Here is a 26,667-nt window from a genome sequence, read left to right as displayed (position 1 = left end):
CCCATATATTATTGTATACACATATAAAGAAAACATAATGGAACCGATATATTTATCTCTCAAACGCCAAGCAAGAAATATATCAAGTTTGTCTGTATTATCAAAAAGGTCGATAATTGGAGACAAGGCAGTGGGTGTCGGAAGTGAGGACGTGAGGAAAGAGAGGGGCGGGAAGAAAAATAAAGAGGCGATGGGTGTGGTTGGTTCAATTCATGAGATTATGTATTAATGATACTGTAGACATGAGAGACTGATTCTCTTAAATATTCAATCTGCTCCTTTCTTTTCTTTGCTGCCACCCTCTCCCTTCTCTCCCCTCTCCCCTTCCTGTCTCCCCCCATCCCTTCCTCCAAGTACTTCCCCTCCCTTCTCTTCCCCCCCCCCCGCTCCCTGTCCCTTTCTGTCTGCCTGTTTCATATCCCAATTCTTGTGTTTCCCGGAAGAGCCATATCCGGTTCTGAGTACATAGGTATGCAATCACAAAGGAAAAGTAATTATAAAATCTGAATAGCTTAACGATTAATACGACTCATGACATTATTAAAATGACCCCTCTCCCACCCTCCCCTCCCCCATCTCTTTCCATGTCCTTCCCTGAAGAGCCCAAATCCGGTTCAGTTAGCGTATCATCAGACAGTCACAAAATAACTGACCTATCGCAGAGAGATTGTTATTAACCACTCTGACCACTCATGATATAATGGCCTCCCCCCCTCTCTCTCTCTCTCATTCCATGTTTTGTTTTGTTTTGTTTTGATATGTTTTTTGTTTCCTCAGAAGAGCCACATCCGGGTCAGTGTAGGCACACGGTCGCACCACCCTGTCCGATCAGAGGAAGATCATGGCGTCATTAATGTTAAGCTCATACATGACGATGACAGCCTCTTTCAAAGTGTCTAAAAGAATCTTCTTGTAAATCTGTGATGATAATTCTTTCTGGAAGTCTAATAAGAGAAAACATCACATAAATCTTCACCCCTTCCTCGTTGATGCTCACAGAGATGATCTCTAAAAGAACATGAACAGAAAAAGGGAAAACAAAGGCAGGACTGATAAAAGAAGGAACGAAACACAGACTCAAGAGAGAGAGAGAGAGAGAGAGAGAGAGAGAGAGAGAGAGAAGGAGAGAGAAGAAAAACAACAAAAATCTGAAATTGATGGACCAAAAACAACCACAACAAAAAGAAGAGGACGTAAACATTGGCTGGAATATGGATTTGTTCTTTTGTTTCTTACATATCTGAACTTTTTTTTCTCTTTTTTCTTTCCATTAATTCCTTTTCTTTAATTTTGTTTTTATTAGAACAAATTAAAATCAATTACAACATTTACAACAATCATTAAATGATTACAAATCGCACAAAGACAAAATGGCTACACAGAATAGAAGTACGTCAGCAAAAATATAATACCCTTAATTAACATCCCCCATCCCCCTGCCCCCCCCCCCAAAAAAAAAGGGCAAAGTGATGACTTAATATAAGTTTACTCAAAACAAAATCAAGAGATTTAGTAAATATTACAAAATTAAAAAAAAAATCATGATAAAAACAGCTGGAATTATGTAGTAGTTTTCTAGCAATTAAATGATAACATTGATAGACACCAGCTGGTCATAAAAACAGTATACATGTTTAAAAGTTTCAATTACCATACATCAAACAAACTGAATTACAATTACTAATCATGAGTTGCATGACGAAATATGAAATATGATGTCTACAATCAAGTACAGCTAGAATATCCATATAGAGTGCATCGTAACAAAAAGGGAACACTAGATCTCAACACAATATTTTATTCGAAACATAAAATAAAACAATCTGAACTTATAAATCCGTCAACCCTCTGCTCTTCACAAAGTATCACATGACTGACCCATGCCATTCCACGATGCATGGCATTTTCATCTGCTGCTCCGAAGCAGTGGAATCAACTACTCTAGGAACTCTCTGCATTTACACCTCCTCATCTTCAAAACATCTAAAAACTAATTTGTTTCATTATAATGATCTCATTGTAAAGGACATTTGGACAGGCATATGTATTAAAATGCACTATAAATGTATTTGTGTTGTTACTAATATAATTATTTATCATTTGATTTTTGTAGCTCATCTCGATCGAATTGGTAATTCTGGCTAACATTTATAGATACAACAGTTCTCGACTCTATTTTTTTTTTCTTTGGCAGCCCGAACTCGATCCCACTAAAACATTAGATTTGAAATATGGGTGGCCAAGAATGGGAACATAACAATCCATTTAGAATATTTTGAACCATTAGTTGATCGGGCCACCAAAAAAGCCCGACATCAATTTTATTGGCCACTGCTAGTGTCGAGCCCTGCGGAATTGATATCTGGAGAAAATTGAGCAACCAATAACGGTCTGAACGCCATCTGTATCTGAACTTTGGTTTAAACTAGTTGAGCTCCATGGGATTTTACTTTATAAGTATAGACCCTAATCATACAGTGGGCCTATAGCTCCATGGGCTACGCCCACTTTTTGTTTGTCTGTTCTAATCATGCACCGTTCGTTCATAGATCGCTCCAACAGAAAACAGCACTTGTGGCGCTGAAGCTGGTAGCTGGATTCTGCAGAACTAAGACTGTCTCATTAATATACTGTTAACAGGTGACTAAATGCATATTTTTATGTTTAAAATCTGTGAGGAGTCATTTCCATTGTTTTGCTTTGAAAGTTTATTGCCGTGTGGCTTCTCATATTTCAGCAGTTACATGTAGATAAAAACAAACTCTGAATGTATACATCGACGCGACGGGTATGTTTGGCTTGGTTGAATTGCACAGTGAACGATTATAATGTTGGCACTATAGGCCGTGTTTGGGAACTACCAGTCAAAGTATGACAGGTGAATACTTCGTTTGGTACCTGTGGTACCCTCGGAGATTTTTCGAGCGATGATTGGCGACACGCGCGCGGCGCGCGGCATCGACAATAACAAAAGTTAGCGTGCCTGGGACTGGGAGGACTGGGAATGCGAGGGTTAACCGGCAGTCAAGCGTAAAATAGTGATTTAATTTACAGTTATCCTCCTAGACTGTAGAAATGCTAGCACGTAACGTAAGATTGTTTCATAGGTGTCTCTATTACCGATTCCAATATAAGAATTTAAGGGAACACAACATTTTCTCCTTTTCAACGTCACCAATAACCTTGTCGCCCAGTTCAGCGGGAGGTATGCGGTTCGTTCAATTCGAAGAGTCGGGGAAGTGTTGGCTGGGTGTGGAGGTGAAGCCCGGCGGCGACTTGGTGGATTTGAGCGGCTCCGATGAATCCATGCCAGACACGATGGTTCAGTTCTTAAATGGAGGAGAAAACCTTATGAAAAAGGCAGAAAGGTAAGTGCGGAGTGCAGTAGGGTGATTGTGCAGTATTTGATTAAGTACTGTATTTTTGCTCTTTGCAGTTCTAGAGTAAAGAATGACTTGATTATACTAGGCCTCGGCCGGGCCCTAGGGCCTACTCACAATAATTTTTTGGATTTATATTTTAACTTATTGTTCTCATGTGTTCTCATACCAGGTACCTCTACAATTTGTTTTTAACCTTATTTTGTCCTGTTTGTAAATATCCCTTGGGTTTTGTGGGGGGGAGGTTGTCATAAAGAACAGGGGCAGATCCAGGAATTCCGTAAAGAGGGGGCGCGTTTACAAAATTAAATGGGGGGCGCATGCACCCCTCCCCCCATTTTTTTCTTTTTATTTCTTTTGTTTCAACAAAAAATAAAGGGGGGCGTGCGCCGGTTGCGGTCCTCCCTGGATCCGCCCCTGAAGAATATTATTATGGATAATTAATATGAAATGTTAACTATGAAGTATGCGTTTTCACTGTATCAAATGTTCTTATGACTTTGCATTTCAATTTGAAGCCGATAGAAACGTAATTCATGTTATTGCTGTCACAGATCATTAGAGTATCTGAATCAACAAATCAATATTATTCAAGAGAGTGATTGATTTCTTGAAGTCTTGCATCAACAGTTAATTTACATATGAATTCCAAGTTTCTGTTTGTCTCGCAAATTGAATTTGATCATCTAATTGAGATTCTAAGCTAAAATCTACATGAAAGTGATGATTTCTTTCCTTGTTTACTGAATTATTAATTTTCATTATTTATTTCCCCTGTTTGTTTGTTTGTTTGTTTGGTTTTTTTTATTGGGGGGGGGGGGGAGTTGTCTGTATGTCCTTTCATAAATGCTTACCTTTAAGAGTATTATAAGTTTGTCTACTTCTGTGTTGATTAACTTGATTAGTATCACTGGCTCAGCAACAAGTCGTGTCGTGAAGAGGGAGAGTGTCAAGCTACTTTCACCCATCACCAATCCTCAGAAAGTTATCTGTATCGGAATGAACTACGTTGACCACTGCACAGAGCAAAACCAACCCATACCCACAGAGCCAATTATCTTCAGCAAGTTTGCCAGTTCAATTGTTGGGCCAGAGGACGATGTCTGCTACCCTGATATCACAGAGGCTCTCGACTGGGAAGTTGAACTGACCGTGGTCATCGGCAAAGGAGGAAAGAAGATCAAGGTGAGATTGACCAGAACATTTTGCACAATGATAGCCTTGGTTGTGTGCTATGAATTTTGCGGAATAGCTCTATAGACTACTGAGAAGGTTGATTAAGCTGCTTGGATAAGAAACATATGACAGTTGCTGTGTTTCTCTTGATATCTTTATTTGACCTAAAATTGCAGTTAAATCACTTTCTTTCTCTGTGCCTCTCTCTTTCAGATGAAATACACAAGAATGCATTCATATTTTTGAATGTTTATTGAATCTTATCTATAAAGTACGGGCAGATTCTTGTATCATGTTAGTTTGAATCTCACAGTTATAAATGTATGCCTGTAGCTGCTACTATTACCAATGTACTAATTTATAATGACAGTTGGACTTCTATTTGAAAAATATCCATAAATTTGTTATTTCTGATCCAGATTTGATGAAACCGCTGTTCTGTTTATTTTTCTATTACCAGTACCGACGTACTCTGTTTATCGAAGCCTACTTAATGTTGTAGCATTGTGTATAGAATCATCATTTATAAAATTAACGTAACCTGAAATTTTTCCCCCCTAAGGAATCTGAGGCAATGGAACATGTCTTTGGTTATACTGTGGCCCATGATGTCAGTGCTAGGGACTGGCAGATGTATAAGAATGGAAAACAATGGCTTCTGGGAAAAACCATGGACTGCTTCTGTCCTCTAGGTCCAGCTGTGGTCACTAAGGATGCCCTCTCAGGTAACACTGTCCAGTGCCAGTCAATGTACATACGTTGTATATAGACAAATAAAAACAAATGCTAAGACAGATTAGCACACATAAAGACAGACAGACAAACAGACAGATGCACAAACACATGAAGAAGTACATGACCAAACTTGGTAGGAATCATCAGTGTGGGGAAGAAATTCATTTTAAGATTTGAAAAAAAAAAATAGTGGTGATGCCCTATAGGGGTAACCGTAGAGTGGCCCAAATACTGGACATTAGGAGGGTGCTGCCTAATTGGTTTGCAGCACTCCCCAAACTCTTGATATTTGTCTTAATAGTTTGCCTCATGTGAAATGCCATTAGGTAAAGCGTATTGTTCAGCTGAGAGCTAGACCCACTGGTCTCTTGTTATATTTTTTATTATTCATGAGGTGGCGTAGAACAAAATTCACTTCCATTTGACCCCTAATTTGCGTGTAATGGTTATTTTTTTCGCAGATTTATCATAACCCTTTAATTGCATAATTTTTGATTCATTTTTAAATTGCCAACACTCTTCGAAAGACAAAAGTTAATCTTTCTCTGTCAAATTGTCAAATGTTTTACTTTTGTTTTCTGATTTTGTGCAGATTTAATTAATATAACCAATTCCGTATAATCTTTCTCAAATATAACATAAGAGGTAAATTCAAAGTTTCCAGTTTTGTCAGGACAAGGTCATGATTTCTTTGTCAGTATTGTTGGTATAAGTGAGATTAAAAGAAACTATTCCATAAAAGACTCTACGTTAGCAACCAGCTATTTCTGACAGTCAGTAAAGTCTTTTAACCCGTTGAGGACGGTTTGATTTTGCCACAACATGCATTTCCCATCTAGACACCTGCCCGAGTATACTCGGGACTCTTCCTCAGTGGGTTAAAGTTTTGTGTCTGTCTATGTGTCCAGGAAATGTGCATATGATGAGATTAAGTCAAAATGATGGCAAATAGGTATAGGAAGGTCACATTTAATGATCCTTTTGTAAAAATTTATCGTGGTATACATATCGTCGCTGAATCCACGAACCGGCACACGCGCACCGCCGGTGCGCGAAGTACATTTCGAGTAAATCGCATTTAAAGATTTCTGTTTTTTCAAACTATTAGTAAGATATGTTAATGGAATTGATTTTCAACAAATTTCAATGTGACGTACGAGAAGAATCTGCTCTTTCTTGCTATACATAACAATTTTCCCAGTGATGTAAAATATGCACACAGTAAGGCTATAAAGTTGTGTGTCGTTTTGTGAAAACTCCAGACTAGGTCCGAAAAAATCCACGAACCGGCACACAGTGCTTAGTGTCGCACATCGCGTTCAGGATTCTCCGCAAAATAAATCCACGAACCGGCACACAGCGCTTAGTGTCGCACATGATGTTCAGGATTTACCGCAAAATAAATCCACGAACCGGCACACTGCTCTTGTGCCGCACATAGCGTTCAGGATTCTCCGCAAAATAAATTGGTTACAGCTCGTTATTCCGAAGGTTCGTTATTCCGAAGGTTCTTTGGTCCGAAGGTTCATTAATTCGAAAATGAAATAAGGTTCGTTATTCCGAAGGTTCGTTATTCCGAAAATGAAACAAAACTCGTTATTCCGAAGGTTCGTTACGGACCCTATACCCTATCATTTCGGATTAAAACCTTCGGAATAAAGAACCCTATTTCATTTTCGGATAAACGAGCCTTCGGAATAGCGAACCCTATTTCATTTTCGGGTTAACGAACCTTCGGAATAACGCCCCAAATGTTCGGATTATCGAACCCTATTTCATTTTCGGATTAACAAACGTCTAGGTATAGGGAATTTGTGTGTTTCACGATTAACGAACCTTCGGAATAACGAACCTTCGGAATAGCGAACCTTCGGAATAACGAACAGCACCCAATAAATTCACGAAACGGCACATGGCTGTCAAATTTATCTCTGGTTAAGGTTATTTCACTAAGAAAAGTTTAAATCACAATTAGCTCTTCTAGTAATCCTAGCACTCTGTGCTCTTGGCATTGTAAATCTAATATCCGTTGATAAAAGTATTGTAGATTAGTAGTTCTTATTTCGATCATGGAGCTTCATGTTTAGATCTTTACTTTTTTTTTGTTTCTTTCATCATCATCATCATCATCCTCTACACTTGTCTTTTTCGAGAAATAATGACATTTTCAAGCACTCTCACAAGTCCTGTATTATGTTCAATCATTCATTAAAGGAAGAAATACACATTCCTTTTTAACAAATGACATTTATTTTTATTAGATTATATTCAACATTTAATTCGTGCAGAACTGAAGAAAAAAGAAATCTAGGAAAAATAATTGTTTGAACATATATTCATTACTATAATTATGTTGTATTGTTTCCAAGTATCATAGGTTGTACATTTCATTAAACGGATTTCCACATTTCATTTTCAGCCAAATTCAAAGTGCATTACTATGGTACCAGGTATTCCGTAACGAAAAATATAATAAGCAAAACTGCTGTTAAATCAGAAGCTGTTGAAATGAGACAGTAGTTCATTCAATCATAATTTAAAGTAACTATATTTCCCGTAATGAAAGAAATCTTGACATACATGTTCTAATGAACAAGACAATTTCCAGGAACCCATACCACAATGAAATAGAAATACATTACATTGTACCTTTACACGATATTCCTTTACCTTCATAGAATAAAATATTGCTTAGTATTAGTATTTCTTATATCCAGTTCTCACCCCCAAAAAAGAAGGAATCTTTTTTTTTCTTATCATCAAATTAAATACTAGCCATCTCTACTTTTTCGGAATTGATTATAAAAATGTATTGTTCTCGCAGCTTTCAGCTCTCTGGCAGAAAGAAATTTCATTTTCATTCCAAATCGTCATAATATCAATCTCGTTTCTTACTCCAAAATCAGTTACTGGATATTCCCTATACACGAATTAATGACAAGTTTTGCCTCTTAAACTTTACTGTTGTTTAAGTATGATTTATTCTAATTGGAGAAATAAAGTCCAACCTCTTCAAAGCAAACATTTCCAAACAGTACAAAGATGCACTGTATTGTTAAACACTTTACAGAGTTATCTACACAAGTAATGTTCTTTTAAAAAGATTTCATAGAGATGAATTTCTACCTGATATTTTTACTATAAACTTACGTGGAAATTATCAGTTTTGATATCTCTTCGAGTATCACACTTTCCACATTCAGATTCGTTAACGCAATCAAATTTTTCATGTTTTTATATTTCTGTGGTTCTTTACTTCACAAATATTTCTGTATATAATTTTCTGCACATATATCTGTAAATAATATTGACACCATGAAACAAGGTGACTGTTTTTTTTTTTCTGGCACTGTACATGTTTACAAGTAGACTGTTAACGTATCAGACCTGCAATTCTTCATTTTTTCTTTGAAAAATGAAATCCACAACAATATTCAATATAAAAAGATATAGATAATGACGGCCATGCTGTAAGTCCTGATGTGGACACAGACTGCAAGAATATGGATGTGTACTGCAGTACACGTATCATCCAATAAAACATTTTCTGTCAGAGTTTATTATTCATTCTCCTCGAGTTGCAGAGCAAGCAGAGGAAATGTAAGCATCCAATTGCTTATAACCCTCTTGCAGTCTCCTAATACCTTTCTAACTCGCACAACTTGACTTGAAGCTTGGTCCTGACTTTGGTTAATGTCTGCTGTGGGTGTCCCAGGTGCTGGGGGTACGCATGATTAAAAAATACTGAGAATCGTTAACGGGGTTGGCCTAATGGCGGCCTGGCTAATGGAGACAAAATGAATAGTATGATAGGTGAGCTGCTTCACAAAAAAGTAAAAGAAAATACATTTTATATGGATTTTGATACTTATATAGTTTTTGCTGTGAAAAGCACTGTTAAGCCAAAGAGAATGGAAGCATACTACAGTGGAAATTGAGGATGGCATCATTGTGACAAAGCTGCATGGAGAGACCCATGGATTGATGGTTATCACGAGTAATGCCAGTGAAAAAAGTGACAGTGTAAGATACAGTACATAGGATTAATGTCCCTTAATGTCCCCTTGATTCTTTCACATACAACATTTGGAAAATTTGAGACTCCATTGATAAACACATAGCAGTACGTTCAGTTCATGATTTCTTCATTTGACATGTCGATTTCATCATTAATTAGTTTGTGGATTGTCAGTCAAACAGATACAGAGATAACAAGCTATCCCAGACTCTGCTGCAAAAGTAGTGTTCAAATTTAAAACGAAATATATATAATATACATTAACACAAACTTCACTGGTTCTAAGAAGCTTGCACTGGCTTAAAGTCAAAATTCATATTCAGTACAAAATGTTGATATTAACTTTTGAATACACACTATTTGAGAGAACTACTTTGAATAGCAGACACACCAGAGAGAAACCGTTGTTCAAAAGGCAGGGACTTATTTGTTATGCTGAATAAAAAAGCAACAACATACATATTTGCTCATCATGTCTCTACCATATGGTATAATCTACCCCAGAATTTAAACTAATTTACAAATCTTAATCTAAGTCTGCCTTGGGAATGTCTTCATTACAGTCTTAACATGAAACAAGGTATTATTGTTATTGCAATTGTATGTTTTTGTGTGATCATTTTTATCCTTGAGCACATAGGGACATAATACAGAATGTTCTATGTGCTATATATAAGCACTGTTGATTATTGTTATTATTACTTTTATTATCATTTATATTATTATTATTATTAATATCATCGTTATTTCCATCACTATTATTATTATCATTATTATTATTAGTAGTAGTAGTAGTATCATTATTATTGCTATTATTATCATTATAATTATTATTATTAAAATGATTTTATAATCCCACTACCCCCCCCCCCCCCCATTTCTGCACACACACAACCCAAAGTCATTAAATAGGACATTAAGCAGAACATCGAGGTAATGTTCTGCCAGAACCTGACTGCCCATTCATCACTCACACACGTTTGTGAAAAGTTCGCTGAGTGCTGTCTGGAGCAACTCTGTGATTGTAGTGAAATATTGCTATGCTCTCCTTCCGTAATGATCCATGGCTTGGACTTTGGTGCAGATGTTCAGCTCAGCCACCCTAGTCATTTGAAGCTGTTCCGGGTTTCTCTTTCCTTTCTCCACTTCGACATATCCAGTAGACAGTTGTCATCAGCTTCTCTCCCTATATGCAAAGATGAACAATTGTTTTTCACGACAATGTTACTTCTATATTGCAGAGGGGAATGATGACATTTGAGACAACAGTCATAACATACTACTTAATCAATTTTCCACATCTGTAAAACTATATTGATTTGCCTGAGAAAATAATCATATAATGTTCCTTTCATATCAACACTTTGGTAATGTTTTGCTCAAAAGTGCTAATGCAATTCTGTTGAATTATAAGTTTTAATCAATGTGATAATGTACATAACAAGACTATACTAGGATAACTCCTAATTGTCCATTGACACTGGATTTTTTGAGCAATATCTATGACAAAATAAAACCCAATACTACATGAGTAGGTGCTGCACTGATTGCTGTTTATATCTTGCTCACCTTTAGCTCAGTGCACAATGTAACCTTTGAGTGCAGTAGGAAGAGGATGCTAAGCCAGACGAAATGGTGAATGAATACATTGTTGACTAGAATCAGGGGCAGAACTGAAGTAAAGAATAAGACAAAGAATAAAGAAAGCAGAACATCACAAGTGAAAATCAGTGACATAGTCAACACCATGTAAGTAAAGTCTCAGACTATTACAACATTTGACTTCTGAGTGTACAAAGTAAAAAAAAACCAACAACATTAATATTAATGAAGCTTTGAATTTATATTGAGACCTTTCATTTTCCTTGTCTTTGCCAAGTATTTGTCATACCGTATGTGCCATTGACTTTTGCAGAGCTGATGGTATCGCATATCAGTACAGAGAGCTGCTCATTCCCCATCTCCATTGTCCCTCCCCCCCCCCCAAAAAAAAAAAAAAAAAACCACACAGCAAACATAAAAAACACACACAACTACAATTAAAACAGAAGTGAAAGATACATGACACTGAAGAAATGCATACCAGTACCATATCAAGATCAGATTGAGAGACAGCATTGCCTTTATACCAAAATGCAGCATGACTGCAGGTAATTAGATGTCAAAATGTCGGATCCCATGTTATGTCAGTGCTTCACGTCCATCAAAACTACAAATACAGTTGTAATTTAAAAAAAAAAAAGAGTAAGATACATAATCATTTCAGTACGATATGTGAAAAGTCAAATTATTAGTCGTATGCCTGCACTGTGTACTAGTATTACACACTGGTCTGTCTAAATCCTTGTCAGATAGTAATGTAACTTACGGTTCTTGTTCAAGCTTGTGATGATGGTAGAAATCTACAGGAATGCGGTTTGGAGTACAATTTTGTAAAGCAGCCCATCATCGAAGAACATCACTCATTTAAGTCCAGTCTGCAAGTTGTTGCGTTGTCCACACAAATGCCTCAATATCTGTTTGGAATGGAAGATGAATGCAAGATGTCAGTTACATGAAAATCCATCACTACTTACAATTCTGTAAGATCATCAATATGAGGCACAAATTTCGAAAACATCACACTGCCCCCTTCCCCACCTCCTTTTCAGGTCTACATTATATGGCTTATTAGAATCTGAAGTTTGAGAACATCACTATGGTCGATTTTTACAATTTGCACAGCTCTGAATCCTTCATGCCTCCCCCCCCCAAAAAAAAACACTGTGTTTCAAAGAACCATCAATTGTAGAAGATCAAAACAAGCAAATATCACAAACTAAGGCAAAATTACTTGCCAGGTACATGTTTATAATGTTTACATTTAGGCCTATAGCATGATATAACAATTTATGAATTCAGGTGCTGAGCATTAACGTTGCGTAACAAATATGTTTTTGCTTGCTGTCTATCCAAATCAAATTTGCTGGTACACGTGTATGATATTCACGACAACATTATCAAACCTTATTGTTGTTCGTAACGCCTCGCCCCCAATTTAGAGGAAGACCTTTCTCATTTAGATTTTAGCATAAGTAGCTTTAAATCATTTTCCCCCCATTGAGACTTCAAGGGTAATCAGCGACATAACATCACAGTAACCTGGACAGGTAAAGGCAGTCAAGATCACTATCAATAATTTAACACTGTAACACAGTTAACTATCTACATTAGATCTAGACGAACTGTAGATAATTCCTGGAAGATTCAGAGTGAGTAAGAGAGCTAATTTACCTGGGAAGAAGTAGGCCGTAGCATTACATACTTGAGCTCGTATTACAGGCAACAATAAAATTATACAATATATCACCATTTAGTGCGTTACAAATTCGATACAAATGTGAGACGAGTTCATTTGACTCTAGTTCGAACCGCTTTCCCTATTCTTCACTTACACCGAATAATAGCTGTGGGACTGCAAACGTAGAGCACGAAGCTAGGACAGAGCCAAACTAAGTCATTGTGACCTGTTAGAGTACATATTTACACTCTTTGGATATTCTAATTCCTTATTCACAAATCTACATACAATAAGGTGACAAATTCGAATAATTTAACTATCAATACAGAGCGATATGTAACTTTACCGATTTCATCTGTCTGGTTTCCGCTGCTCTGGGCGCAGCCATTTTGGACGAGCGCGTACGAGGACGTTTGACAGATCAGTGATTTTTGATGACATCCGGCGTGTACGCACGCTATAGTGCCACTTCGTGAAAATCCAGACCGACTAGTCGGAGTTTTCACGAAGTGGCATAGTCGTTATTATTACGTAATTACTTGAGATTGAGGTTCAAAAATTTGTCAGGTTGTAGAACTCGGTATATACTATCATAATATGCAAAAATCTCAAAATCGAAAATTAACTCGATTTTGGTCGGTTGTGCCGGTTCGTGGATTCAGCGACGATATATGACTTTATAATGTTGTATTTTGTCATGTTATGATAAGAAATGATATATGCAAGAGTTCCACTCAGTTGTTTTCCTGGCTATCCAGCTCCCCCTGGAATGATCACTGTGTAATTCTCTTCCACCCCACTGGCCATGCAGACCCCCACAAGCTTGGGATAAGATGTAGGGTGAATGGGGAGACGATGCAGGACAGCAACACAGACCAACTCGTCTTCAAGACACCAGCACTTGTAGAGTTCATATCAAGGTTAGCTACAGCAAGCAAGTTACTCCACTTACATAGCTGCCAACTATCAGTTACATTTGGTAATTACTCCTATACTAGTAATTTCACATGTGACTGCTCTTTTAGCCTCCTAAAATTCTGCGTATTAGTCATTAAAAAATTATGATATGTATTTCTAAGCAAAACAACCCAATAATAGAAGTGTTCATAAAAAAATTATTGATTAATTGTACCATGGAGCTACAGTAACTCCATGATTGTACACAGAGTTGTTGGCAGCTATGTACTTTAATTGGCAAAGATAAATTTCTGTGGATGCAATTGGAACAGTCAGCAGACTTATTCCATGTAATCAGATTTATGAATATTTTTGTTCACATCACTTAACCCTAACTTACCTGGGCTATTTATCAAGCTTGAATTATGGCCCCCACTTCAGATCTCGGCTGTTGATCGCGCGATCGCCGCAAAATTTTGCATGAACATAAAGCCGGATATAATCTACAACACTATTAAGTTAAATTTTCAAAAAATTTGCATTTTCTATTTTAAGTTAATTAATTATGCAAATATATGCAAAAAAACCCCTCATTTTCGTCTGTAATTGGCTTATAAAAGCTTATGGAATGCTGATTTTTGGTGTAAATATTCCTAGTGACATTCCAAACATTTGTGCGTAAAAAAAATTTCTGTACCAAAATTAATTTCTTATGTTTTTTATTGTTTTATCAATTTTTTATGTATTTTCTTGTTTTTTCAAACTTTTGTTTTTGTTGTTTTTTTCAGCAGAATTTGTCATACACATCTTTAGAAGCATAATTATACTAAAATGAACTTATTTCAGCCTTTAGAATTAAAAATATGAATCTTTGTATGAATTAATTGAAAAAACACAATTTGTATTGACTTTGTACACAAAATCACGTTTTTGAGCAATTTTTTGAAGGGGCGTGGCTTCGGAACGGTATGCCCGGGCGCGACAAATTTGGTTGCAAAAGTTGCACGACACTTGAAAGTAAAAAGTCAGCGAGCGGTGCGGTCAAAAAATTTTGCGAGGTGGAATGGTCGCGGAATTCGTCAAGGGGGGGGGGGGCATTATGCCCCCCCCCCCAGGTAAGTTAGGGTTAAGCTGGTCCAATTTCCGTGATCTCATGTGACTATTTCAATATTCAAAATCCAATTTGCATGCATAAATTTTAACTACTTGTGGCAAGCCTACAGTATCAACCTTTGTGATAAGAGTAGGCTTAAACTCTGACTATATTAGTACTGAAGAATGGAATACAATTGATGTAGGGGAGAGCTACAGAACTTAATGGTTTGACCTCGAAACATAAGTGAAGAGGGGATGGTAAAACTTCGTATTTTTCTTTTCTTTTCAGAAGCCAGGTGAGAGGTGTGTACAGAAAAGAATACCTAGTGTAGAATTTAGGAGCCATTACAATAAAAACCTCTGTTGTCATATTTCCATGAAGTGCAAATGGTTCTAGTCAAAACCAAGTTGGCCACACTCTGCAGGCTGGCTTGGTCCTGCTCCCCTTCCCGGATCTGCTATGTTATTTCATGTATATGTGTGTAGGTCTAAGAGTGGGCTATATTAGTTGTTTTGCACTTTTTATGCCTCCGCCAACGAAGTGGCCGGAGGCATTATGTTTTCGGGTCGTCCGTCCGTCCGTCCGTACGTACGTACGTACGTCCGTCCCGTTTTGTTTTTGTCGATATCTCAAGAACCGTGTGGTGGTTTTACATGAAACTTGGTATGAGGGTATATCCTGGGGGGATAATACTTTGTTTGGATTTTAGGGTCACGGGGTCAAAGGTCAAAGGTCACAGGTTATTTTGTGAAAAAAAAGGTTGAAAATTCATGTTTTTCTCCATATCTCACGAATGGTTCAAGGTATCTTCATGGAACTTAGTATATATGCTTGTTCCAATGGGCAGTGATTATCTAGGGAAGTTGGGGGTCATGGTTCAAAGGTCAGGGGGTCAAAGGTCAAGGTCAACTCCTCAAAATATCACTACTTTCCTTATATTTTCTTCTAATTCACGTCTTGTGATTAATGGAAAACATTTCCAATATTATAACAAGGGATTTACTTTATTACTTTTCTTTTCAGTTTTTTTCCAGGATCCTTGGTGAAAAAATGCCTTTCATGTAATGTCAAAGAACTGTCCTTGTAAAGTTCTATTAAAAATAAAGTCCCTTGAATAATTGTTCATTTTTCTCTGCTGTTCTATCTTTTTGAAATGAAAGGTTTGTGACATTGACTCCTGGTGACATCATATTGACTGGTACTCCACCGGGTGTTGGCGTCTTCAAGAAACCAACTCCTGTCTACCTGAAGGTATAAATGCAATTTTGCATTCATTCAAAGCATGAACCCTTGATGTGTCATATTCATATACAATGACCTTCAATGGAGTACCCTGTTTGTGCTTGCATGCAATAGGCTTACAGCTGTTAGCTGCCCACTGAGGGTGATGGCCTGTGTTGTATGTACTTCCATTGTTACAGCCATTTCCCAGCATCCTGCCAAATACAGAGATCTCTTCCTGAAATCACTTGATGGTATACAGCTTAAGTCTCTAAATACATTTGACACTCAGGGATTAGTACCACTTTAGGGGAGACTGAAACAATGACCAAAGTTTGGGTCAGAATAGTTATTAAATGTCCTTTTTTTGTCTTCCCTATAAAAAGTGATTTGCAAAAGTCATTACTTGTTATCCTCTGTTTCCTATCACTTCCTCTGTCCTACATTAGGTATTAACTACACGTATATACTTGTAGCATTAACAAAGAAACTGTGATTTCATTACTTTGATATCTTGTGACTAGAATTATTTCATCACAACAAACTTGATGCAGTCGTGGTTTTTGTCTGTTATTCTTCGGCATGTCTTGATTGGTTATTAAGAGGTATTTTAATAACAAGTTTGCAATGTATTGTGTACTTGACCATAAAATATCCTTTTGTGCTGATATCCTTCTGATTGCTGTAATGCGGCACCATGCACACATAAGTCCTTCAGGATGTGTGAGTATGCGCAACATCAACATCCTGTAGACTTTGACCTTCAGTGGTGATGCATATTGTGGCTAGGGTGACTAGACCTTGTATCTCAAATTTTGGTGAAAATGACTCTTTGTGGATTAATGGTCAGATAATCAGTTGAGTGATGTCCTGTCCAAATCCTAGCTGTCTTACCCCAGAAATGAAGCCACCACGGCATGTCAAAGGAAAGGCCCTCCAATTCGATATAGTGCTTTGGCAACCATGTTTGTTTGTTTTTTTTCTGCTCTCGTGATCATTGGAGATTTTGTAGATTCGAGGTCTTGTCGCCCCAGCGAGATATACTCTGCAAACTTTTCTGGCACGGAAGCCTTTTTATGCCTCCGCCACGAAGTGGTGCCGGAGGCATTATGTTTTCGGGTTGTCCGTCCGTACGTACGTACGTCCGTACGTCTGTACGTCCGTACATCCGTACGTCCGTCCGCTTTCGTTTACGCGATAACTTGAGTAATATTGACTTGAATTCTACCAAACTTGGTCCAAGTATAAAGTATGATGGGGCAATTAGTTGATTAGATTTTGGGTGAAATCCGCCAAAGGTCAAAGGTCAAAGGTCAAGGTCAAATCATGAAATTGTATCTGTTTACGCGATAACTCAAGACTGGATCGAGCAAATTTCACCAAACTTTGTCGGAGGATGATGTATGATGGGACAATTACTTGATTAGTTTTTTAGTGAAATCGGACTGAGGTCAAAGGTCAAAGATCAAGGTCAAATCCTGAAATTTATCTGTTTACGTGATAACTCAAAACTGGATAAAGCAGCTTTCACCAAACTTGGTCCAAGGATGATGTATGATGGGACAATTAGTTGAGTAGATTTTAGTGACATTGGCAAGAGGTCAAAGGTCAAAAGGTCAAGGTCAAATGCTAAAAATGTTGCTATTTCCCCAATATCTATGCAATGCCCTAAGGTATTTTCTTGAAACTTGGTGCAGACATGTACTACTGCATATAGATTCTCCAGAGAGAGTTTCATGTCATAAGGTCAAAGGTCAAAAGGTCGAAGGTTAGGTGAAAATGTTGTAATATCACTTTTCTCACAAATGGTTCAATGTATCTTCATAGAACTTGGTACATACACATGTACTGACTGGCAGAGATTATCTAGGGAATTTAGGGGTCGTAGGTCAATAGTCATGGGGTCAAAGGTCAAGGTCAACTCCTCAATATTTTACTGTTTCCCTCATACACTAATATATGAAATGCTTGCATTATTAGTTTTCAAACTTAATATATACATGCATTACCTAATGGAGATTCTCCAGGAAATTTCCAGCCAGAATGTCAAAGGTCAGAGGTTAAGGGTCAAAGGCCAGGTTTCCATGCGTCCCCCCAAAAAAAGAAAAAAAAAAATCTATTTTGTACTGTAATTAACTCTTTCTTCATACCTTGGAAATTACTCAATGCATAAACTTATAGGGTCTGTCAGAATTCAAGTAAAAATTCTCAATTCCCCAAATATGTGCACCTGCACTCTTCGACAATTATAGCAAACCCAGTTCAAGGAAAGTGAATATTCAAGTCATTTCTGACAAACCTGTCATATCAATATTTTGCCAGTTATGTGAAACTGTCATGGATCACACATGTGAAGACATTGTACTGTACGCCTATTGGGAGAATCATGCATTATGGCGGAGGCATCAGTCGCCATAGCGACATTTCTAGTTTGTTTTGTTTTGCTATCATTGTATATATACACCCTCAGACCACCAGATTAATTATATGGGCAGCATATATGAACTGTGTGCAGTTGATTTGCAATGTAGTTTATTGGCTAATACTTCTTGCCATTGTTGCCGCACTGAAGGAAAGGTTCTTATTGAATGTACCCTTGTAGTGATAAGCATGTAGTAACAAGCATTTAGATTTTTCTTTTATTTGTTCAAAGCAGAATTTTCAGTTACCAGGTCACATTTACAAAAAAGAAGAAAAAAAATCACTTCATCATCGTCCTGTTTTTCTCTCTCTTTCAGCGAGGGGACGTTGTGGAATGTGAAATTGATGAGATTGGAACTATAAGGAACCGCATCGTCTGAGAGTCCAGTCCCTCTGGACCTGATGACACGCCTCAAAAGGAATCAAATCTGATCATCCCATCTAAGGAGTCTTCAATGAATCCCTTCCAGAGATGTGCTACTGTATGCGCTATATATTTCGCGAGTCTAAATTTTCGCGAATCGGGAATTCCCGACGATTTTGCGAGTGGTTAAATTCGCATTCATGGTGGAGTCCTGTACTGAACGGAGAAGTGTTCACGCGTACGTCACATTCACATCAGGATCAGAGTCAGTATTTTCGCATGTCTTTAATTTCGCAAATAGCACCTGACTCGCGAAATTCGTGAAAATAAAAACCTCGCGAAATATTCGGCGTATACAGTACTTTTTGATAGTGTGCAATCACACTCTCATAATTACTGGAAATGATCAGGATCTATCTCACTCTATCCACAAGCTGATCTAACCATGTCTTCTTAAACTACAATGCACTCCTGTTATAACAAACATGTTTATAACGAAATTCTGGTTACGACCAAGTAGAAATTCAGGCTACAGCATTATTCGCTCTATACGTGTGTGTGTGTGGTTTTTTTTATTGTGTATTTGTTTGGTTACAGTGGACTCCAGTTATAACGAAGTCCTTGGGACCGGCAGCTTTCTTTCATTATATCAAAAGTTTGTTATAACCAAAAGAACAAAGAGTGGATAATTTTGCGGCCTGAATTTTTAGTTCGTTGTAACCGGAATTTCGTTATAACCATGTTGGTTATAACAGGAGTGCACTGTATAATGAAATTTTGATATGATGAAAGAAAACTGCCAGTCCCAAGGACTTATAACGGGAGTCCACTGAAGCTACTTCCTAACATGTCAATTAACTGCCAGTGTGTGGTTTGCAAGACAGTATAATTTGCTTGCTTTGGATGCAGATCAGAGAAATTCTGATACCCAATATAATCTGTCAAAGATCATTGATATCATAATGAACATATACATTGTAGGCAAGTTGCAAACAAATGATTCAGAAATACACTGGTGTCTACTAGCATACCATATAAGTGATAAGCCCCATGCTGTTTGAAAGAGGTTTCATTGCATTAAACTAGCTATTGTCCTACCTACAGTGTTGAATATACAGGTATAGTCAGCATTTCATTATTGACTGTGAGCTAGCTAAATACGTAGTGAAATCAATACATTCTCTGACCCGGAAAGCAGATCTAAATTGAGTCAACTTTATTCCAACAGGTGTACTCAATTATGAAAATGTAGTGGGTTTAAGCCACAGAATTTTAGCAGATATGCTGTGAGTGCAAGTTTTGTTGCAATATTGTCACTTAATTAAAGTGTTCAAAGGAAAGTTGCCCCCCCCTCCCCCCCCCCCCCCCAAAAAAAGAATCTCTGATAGTAAGGCTGCAAATACAAGAATCATGTGCATACTGAAGTTGGAATACTAGTAGTACAAAGGTCAAAGTATATCACATAGCCATATAAAGTGACAATAACATACTTATGCTCATGTTGGCAGCATATCAAGGAGTTGTCTTACTACTTAAAACCTCACAATCTCCACAAAATAGGTAGCATTTGGTATTTCACTTGTCTGTGCAACCATTTTTACTGCAATGTCTATCAGCTAGTCATCTCAATGGTTAATCTTAAAATTTTGAATTTTCAGAGGCCTTTTATGACAGTCTTATATTTAACATCTTATCGAATCTGAACTGATTCAACCTGATATGACACTTAACTCATTGTGGCAGTAGAACCACAAAAATACAGTCACCCATCAAGGAGAAGATCTTGACACAGTGGAAAATAAATTCAGCTTGTAGAAATTTGTAATATTCAGTCAGAAAATTCCATATCTTGTAACAAACAAACATAGTATTAGTCTCTCTCGTATTCCATCATAATAAGCAAAGTTTGTCACAGCAAATGAAATGAGACTAAGCATTTGTCCCTTTCAGATCCTACCATGTCTGTTCAAATTGGTACCAAAAAAGCTAGTCTGAGAAGGGGAACATCATATTCAACTTGCTTTAAAATAGCAGGTTTAGCCATGCAAATTACACCCATTCATTCTTTACTTATGCTGCATGACAGTTTTATTCACTGGAAATAAAAAACTAAGAATTTGAGAATGGCTTTCCCACTTTTGTCTTAGGAGGTAAAGAAAACATACAAGATGATGAATCATATACAATAGTTTTTGTACATGATATCAGGTGAGTAGAACTGTTCATTTGTTATGCTAAAAGCAATGTCAAAATTTGACATCTTCATATCTGTCATGTGTGATGATTGTTTGAATAGAGGTGACATTGATAAAATCTTGAACTTCATTTTCTTCCATCATTGCTGATATTGCTGATGGCCAATGGATCATAGTTGCTTGAATGTGACATAAAAGCTGATGAAATGTATGTGGTATACTTGTATCTGGTGAGAAGAAGTGTTCATTTATAAATGCTCAAAGCAATGTCAATATTCCGTATCTTTAGATCTTTTATGAATGTTTGAATAGAGATGATGATATTGATAAAACCTGAACCGTTTCATTTTCTTTAATCAGTGATGATGATGCTGATGGAAAATGTATTATATTTGGTAAAATGTGACAAATATTCATATTGACACTCGGCTAAAAGTGATGATTTCATGAATGTGGTTACTAAAGGGGTAAATCACTGGATCATAATACATGATATCATTTTAGTGAAGTACATTACAGATCTTCTGCAAAAAAACAACAACAAACAAACACTTCTTGACAAAAAGTATGTGAAATTAGTGAAATTATGTTTCAAACTTTTACAGAGTCCTATAGGAAGGACACATGTCATGTGACTGGAACTGCTCGTTCTCCATCCAATCAGATGCAACCAGTTATAACTTGCTGTCTCACTGGCCATACTTTCATCTTTGGTTTATCTTTCTGTACAAGGCCAGGTATATTTAAACCGTCTTTGATCTATTTTGTGTAAGCTGATGTTATATATTTTCTAAGATGTGGTGTATATACACATGCCTGGGCTAAGGCCAGACAGAATCATACATGTGTACCTTGTTTTGAAGCAAACTGTTGCTTTGTTCTTCTCGCTCTTGTATCTGTGATGGACATGGGCTTAATCTTTTTTTTTTTTCCATTTGCAAAAAGAACCAGTCTTTAAACACTCATATCACTGTTGGAGAGCTGAATGCTTGTCTGTCTATACTAGTGCTTGAGAGAGTGCTAGTTATTGGCTGTAGGCCAGACTGAAACAGAACTTTGGTTTGGGAGGATGCATGTGTTGAAATAATTGATGATTTCTAACACACAATTACGTCACCATGGGTCCAAAGAATTAGAAGTGAAAGACTATAAGCCCCAATGGTGATTTCAGTTGAAAAGTGATGTTATTTTGTGTGTGTGTGTGTGTGTGTGTGCGCGTGTTTCTACATGTACACGCATGTTCAAAGACCATGATGCAGGCTTTTGGTGTATGTGATACAGTGACGTAGACAGGTCCTTGGACTTCGGGAGTATAAATTATTTTTGACCGATAGAGGTGATCACAATATAGGTTCAAACAAACGCATAAACGCGCATACACACACGCACATACAGACACGCACACACACACATAAACATACACACCTAACAGTAGAAAATGTTCTTATCTGTCTCTGAGTTCATCTTGTCATACAGAATAATCTGATCGTGACTGACGATCATTCAACCCTATAATCAATAGCGGCGAATCTGACAGTCACTTTTTAAATACTTCTAACTGATCATCCTCGATACCAATGTCAAAGTGATGCTTTGTATCGCGCCTGCGCATTAGACGTCATAGTACTTCATGCAGTTTTCTACCGCTACTCTTTTGTATTTGCATAGGAACCTTGAACCTTGATGAGATAATCCCTGAACAGTTCTTTCCGAACTAAACTGGGCTGGGAATGTGGACATGGTTCTTTTGGTGATGCCATGTCAAGTTTTGATGCTGTACCAAGCGTCGCCTTGGTTGTGCCAATGGTGTCTTGTAAAGATTACTGAGTGGTGTGCTGGTGTTGTGGGCGGGGCCTTTTTTTTTCAGGCCTGTTTGAGATTGTCCAGTAACTTGAGATACATGTATTACAATCATTGAGATTTTAATCCTTCTAAGATGAGCCTAGCTTGCCTGACAGAGAACAAACAGATACTGTGTATTTGTGTTCCACGTTATACTTTCTTCAGAAGATAACCTTTAATCTATAGTACATGTATACTGGGCCTTTAATTATTCTGCGTGTCGAAATCAGTACAGAATATACCGACGAACCGTGCTAAATCTCCATTTAGACGTACATTGTAGTAGTCCAGCAGCATCCTTGATTGCTTCAGAGGTAGTGTTCTTTGCTACCATACCAACCAACCACAAGCATCCCTCCCCCCACCCCCACCCCGTCCAGTAGACTATAAAACGCGTTCCGCGGCGCCCCTGTTGTAAAAGTTTCCTATATCAACGATTTAAAATTCGCCGCTGTGATATGGTACGTTTTCAGTAACCATACTACTTCTTAAGAAGAAGAAAGGGAAAAAAAAAGTAGGCCTAAGACCTATCCATTAAAACTGACCAATACCTTCACTCGATAATTACGTCTGGTATCAGACGGCAAATCAAAATTGACTCATCTGTGATGGCATTAGCTGGGATATTATTTCTTTTTTTTATCAACTTTTGTCCCGTTTTGTTTGAAAGTGTCGTGGGTAGTACAATCGGAGTCTTCAATCAGGGATGTTATGGGTAATTGTTGCTCATTTATTCATGAAGCAGGGAAAAAGAGCCCCTGGCTCAACAGCCGTCTTACGGATTCTACACGCCACAGTCTGAATGGAAACTGGCGCCTATGAGATTGGGCAGGCCCAGCTATTAGCTGAACTATCAATGGTTGCAACACGGGCGATCCCGAGCTGATGCGACAGAGGTTCCGACCAGCGACCTCACCCGCTCACAGGTTACTGCAGACTGCTGAACCAATCTTTCCACCTTTACATTTTAACCCCCACAAAATATAGTCTCCATTGAATTGGGCGTAACCCCACGCATTCAACTACTGGACTAAATTGGCAAAATTACTGAATCAAGAGTCTTATTATCTTCCAAAATACCAGGTTGCACTCGCAGTGCATGCCAACCCAGAAAAAAAGGGACTACCATCTGTTTCGAACAATAGATCAATCATCCAAGAGAACCAGCAGCTTGCCACACCCCATTCTTGCCCCATTTTTTCTCAATACGTGTTTAAAACTAAAGAAGTTTCAAAGGGCGCTGAACTGGGGAGTATTACGTAAGCTAACTCATCTCTTACAAAATCAATTAAACCAGCAAAAATCTGTTCCTCGACATCTGCATATCATGACTCAAGCAGTGGTATCTGAAAATAAAGTGTTCTTACTTAGCTAACAAACTAAGTGTACCACCATGAATGAAATTCGTAAATCATGTGGATACAGTACATAGACTAGCATGAAACTAAAGCCTCGCGTATACAATTATCGTCCTTACACGTAAGAGGACTGGAGAAATAACCAGGACATGCAATTAAAAAAAACACATTCATGCTGAAACAATTAGCATTACAGGCCAAATAACCCTACCAAATGCCAGCTTGATTTCTAAAAAGATGAAGAAGAATAAAAAAGCTCACTTTTGTGAATTACAAGCAAGTTTTATTTGTTTTAGCTGTCAACAGTTCGATATCATAATTGCTTGTGTATTATTATAAAATTAACAGAAATCAAAGCGGAAATCGCTGTCACTCATATAAAAACAAATCCGTAATGTCAGATAGATCCAATGAAATATAGGCAGGTTACTGTAAGCGTTATATTTGTATGCCGATGTGTTTGAATAATCGAACGATAGCTTGAAGTGTAATGACTAGAATCTGGTGAGTCTGATATGTACAGGATAACTGCAAGATCAACAATGTTGCTTGACGTGTGATATGAGATGTGTGCTTGGAATGTTGCCTTTTTCTCTAAAAAGTCTTTCCCTCTTGGCATTTCCCTTCAGGTGGAAGAGTTGTAAATCAAACATGCTTGCCCACTCTTTAACTCGGTTTTTTTTCTTCTGTCGGGGGTGGGTCAGGGGCAAATTAGACCTTTAATAGGGTTTGTATTCACTAAAAAATTAGATTAAATAAAGTTGTTCCCTCATTTTCGTTGTTAAATGACTACGTGTGTGCTTATAGTGAAGTGTTTCATTTTGACATGCGCAGTGTCAAACACTTCTCACGAACATCGCTGTTTGATTGCGCGGCGTCAATACCTGTTTTTGTGTCCTGCTCTGAATCCTGCACAAAAAGCGGTCAGGCGAATATACGCTGACATATCCTTGCTAAGACAGTGTTCTTGTTACAATCCATCTACTCTGCCAGAATTGTCGCTTCTTTCAGTCTCATATATTGATACTATAGTGCTGATTTGGCATCAAGTTTTAGATGAAAGAAACATCTAAAATCTTCGTCGTAAAATGCGTTTGTTATTGTTGTTTGTCTGTTTTCAAAATGTGTTATATAGTAAAAGGAATTTGCTTTGAGTTTAGAGTTGGGACGCTATACCCCTGATCGGAGCGCGTGCGCGTTCACCACACCGAGCGTGTTGTCCGTTATAAAAGTGGGGACCACTTGGTCAATCATTATTTGGAGGACTGACCATTCCTTTCACTGGACGGTTGTTAAGAGGTCGCTATTATTATACAGCGGAATTCCATTACAAAGTGAAGTGGAAGTTTGTTAGGGTCAATTTCAATCATGACTCGGGAGTCGTCCATGGATATCGATAACGTGTCGACCGATTTTATCTCTGAAAACGGCACAGTTTTCGAATGGGCAACGATTTTGTCAACGACGGCGACAAGTCCTGCTGCCTCCGCTGATGGCGACAGTATTCCGTTCGCTCACCGGCTTGTGGTTGGTGTGTGCTGCTGCCTCATCACGATAACAGGCCTGTTGGGTAACGCTCTCGTGATCGTATCCGTGTTGCGATTCAAGAAACTTCAGACGATTACGAATATTCTCGTCTTTAACCTTGCCATCGCCGATTTCATGACTTGCCTGTTCTTGCCATTTTCCGTGATCGGGCTGGTCGACGACTCGGGTGAGTATCCACTCCCTGATCTTGTGTGCACTATAACGACTGGTGTTACCTTTACTTGTTTGGCAGTCAGTATTAGTACACTGGCTTTTATTGCTGCTGTTCGCTGGTATGTCATTACCAAATCTGTTAGAGGAACTGGAGGTATTTACACATCCAGAAACATCATTTCTATGGTTTTGGTTATCTGGGTTGCGTGCATCTGCATTGTGACTATTCCCCTTCTCTTAGGTGTTGGTGAACTGGGATATTCCCGATACTACTCGCTCTGCTCTGTGACAGACACAAACCCTTTGCGGGGTGTCTACGTCCTCATGCAAAGTAGCTTTATCATCATCGTTCTCATTGTTACGTGTATCTTTTACGTCTTGATTGTCGCTTACGTGCTCAGAGAAAACCGGAAACTCAGGAGCCAATTTTCAGCAGACATAGTGTCATCAGGAGGAACGAAAGTCAAAACGACCAACGAGAATAACATGACAGCCTCCTTGAACAAGAGGGAAGTCGAGATCACGAAGAACCTCTTCATTGTCGTTTGTGTGTTCGCCATCTGCATGGTGCCCAACGGAGTCAACTTCCTGATCGAGGGAACCAGCGTTTCGACGCTCTACGGAGCGATGATCTCGACGGCGAACAGCGTCGTGAACCCAATCATCTACGGGTTGAAACATCCAAACTTTCAAGAAGCGTTCAAGAACATTATTTGCTTCAGAACGCGCGACACACGAGCCCATACAAGCACCGGCAAATCAAGCTCGACTGCACTGGACTAATCAAGCTTGAGTGTTTATTGGAACGCAGCCGATTTACAGGAAAATCCGTGGGTATTGAATTTACCTTTGATCTCAATGCTTCTACCAGCACAAGGACAAATAGCGACACTGTCTAGTCTGAAATAGTATGACGAATGAATGAAACACGGTCATCTGACAATCAGCAAAAATACGGATTATCAATTGAAAATACACTTTCA

General features: G+C 38.0%; 1 protein-coding gene and 1 pseudogene across 1 annotated transcript; both read left to right on the top strand.

The window, feature by feature from the left end:
- Positions 1–3,052: 3,052 nt before the first annotated feature.
- Positions 3,053–18,604, top strand: LOC139723277 (oxaloacetate tautomerase fahd2, mitochondrial-like; annotated as a pseudogene).
- A 6,747-nt stretch (positions 18,605–25,351) lies between these two features.
- LOC139723271 (rhodopsin, GQ-coupled-like) lies at positions 25,352–26,467 on the top strand. The gene has a single exon (XM_071634528.1). It carries the CDS (start codon positions 25,352–25,354, stop codon positions 26,465–26,467), a length of 1,116 nt encoding a protein of 371 aa, XP_071490629.1.
- The last annotated feature ends 200 nt before the right edge of the window (positions 26,468–26,667 follow it).

The sequence above is a fragment of the Diadema antillarum genome, unplaced genomic scaffold (assembly GCF_040938485.1).
Source record: "Diadema antillarum isolate AM-2024a unplaced genomic scaffold, OU_Dant_1.0 scf00000184, whole genome shotgun sequence".
NCBI classification, from domain to species: Eukaryota; Metazoa; Echinodermata; class Echinoidea; order Diadematoida; family Diadematidae; genus Diadema; species Diadema antillarum.
Note: the sequence above shows the minus strand (reverse complement) of the source record. Positions and strands in the feature narration are given on the sequence as shown.

Bases quoted from the DNA above. Each gene is read 5' to 3' on its own strand.
- LOC139723271 (XM_071634528.1), top strand. From the start codon at position 25,352: ATGACTCGGGAGTCGTCCATGGATATCGATAACGTGTCGACCGATTTT.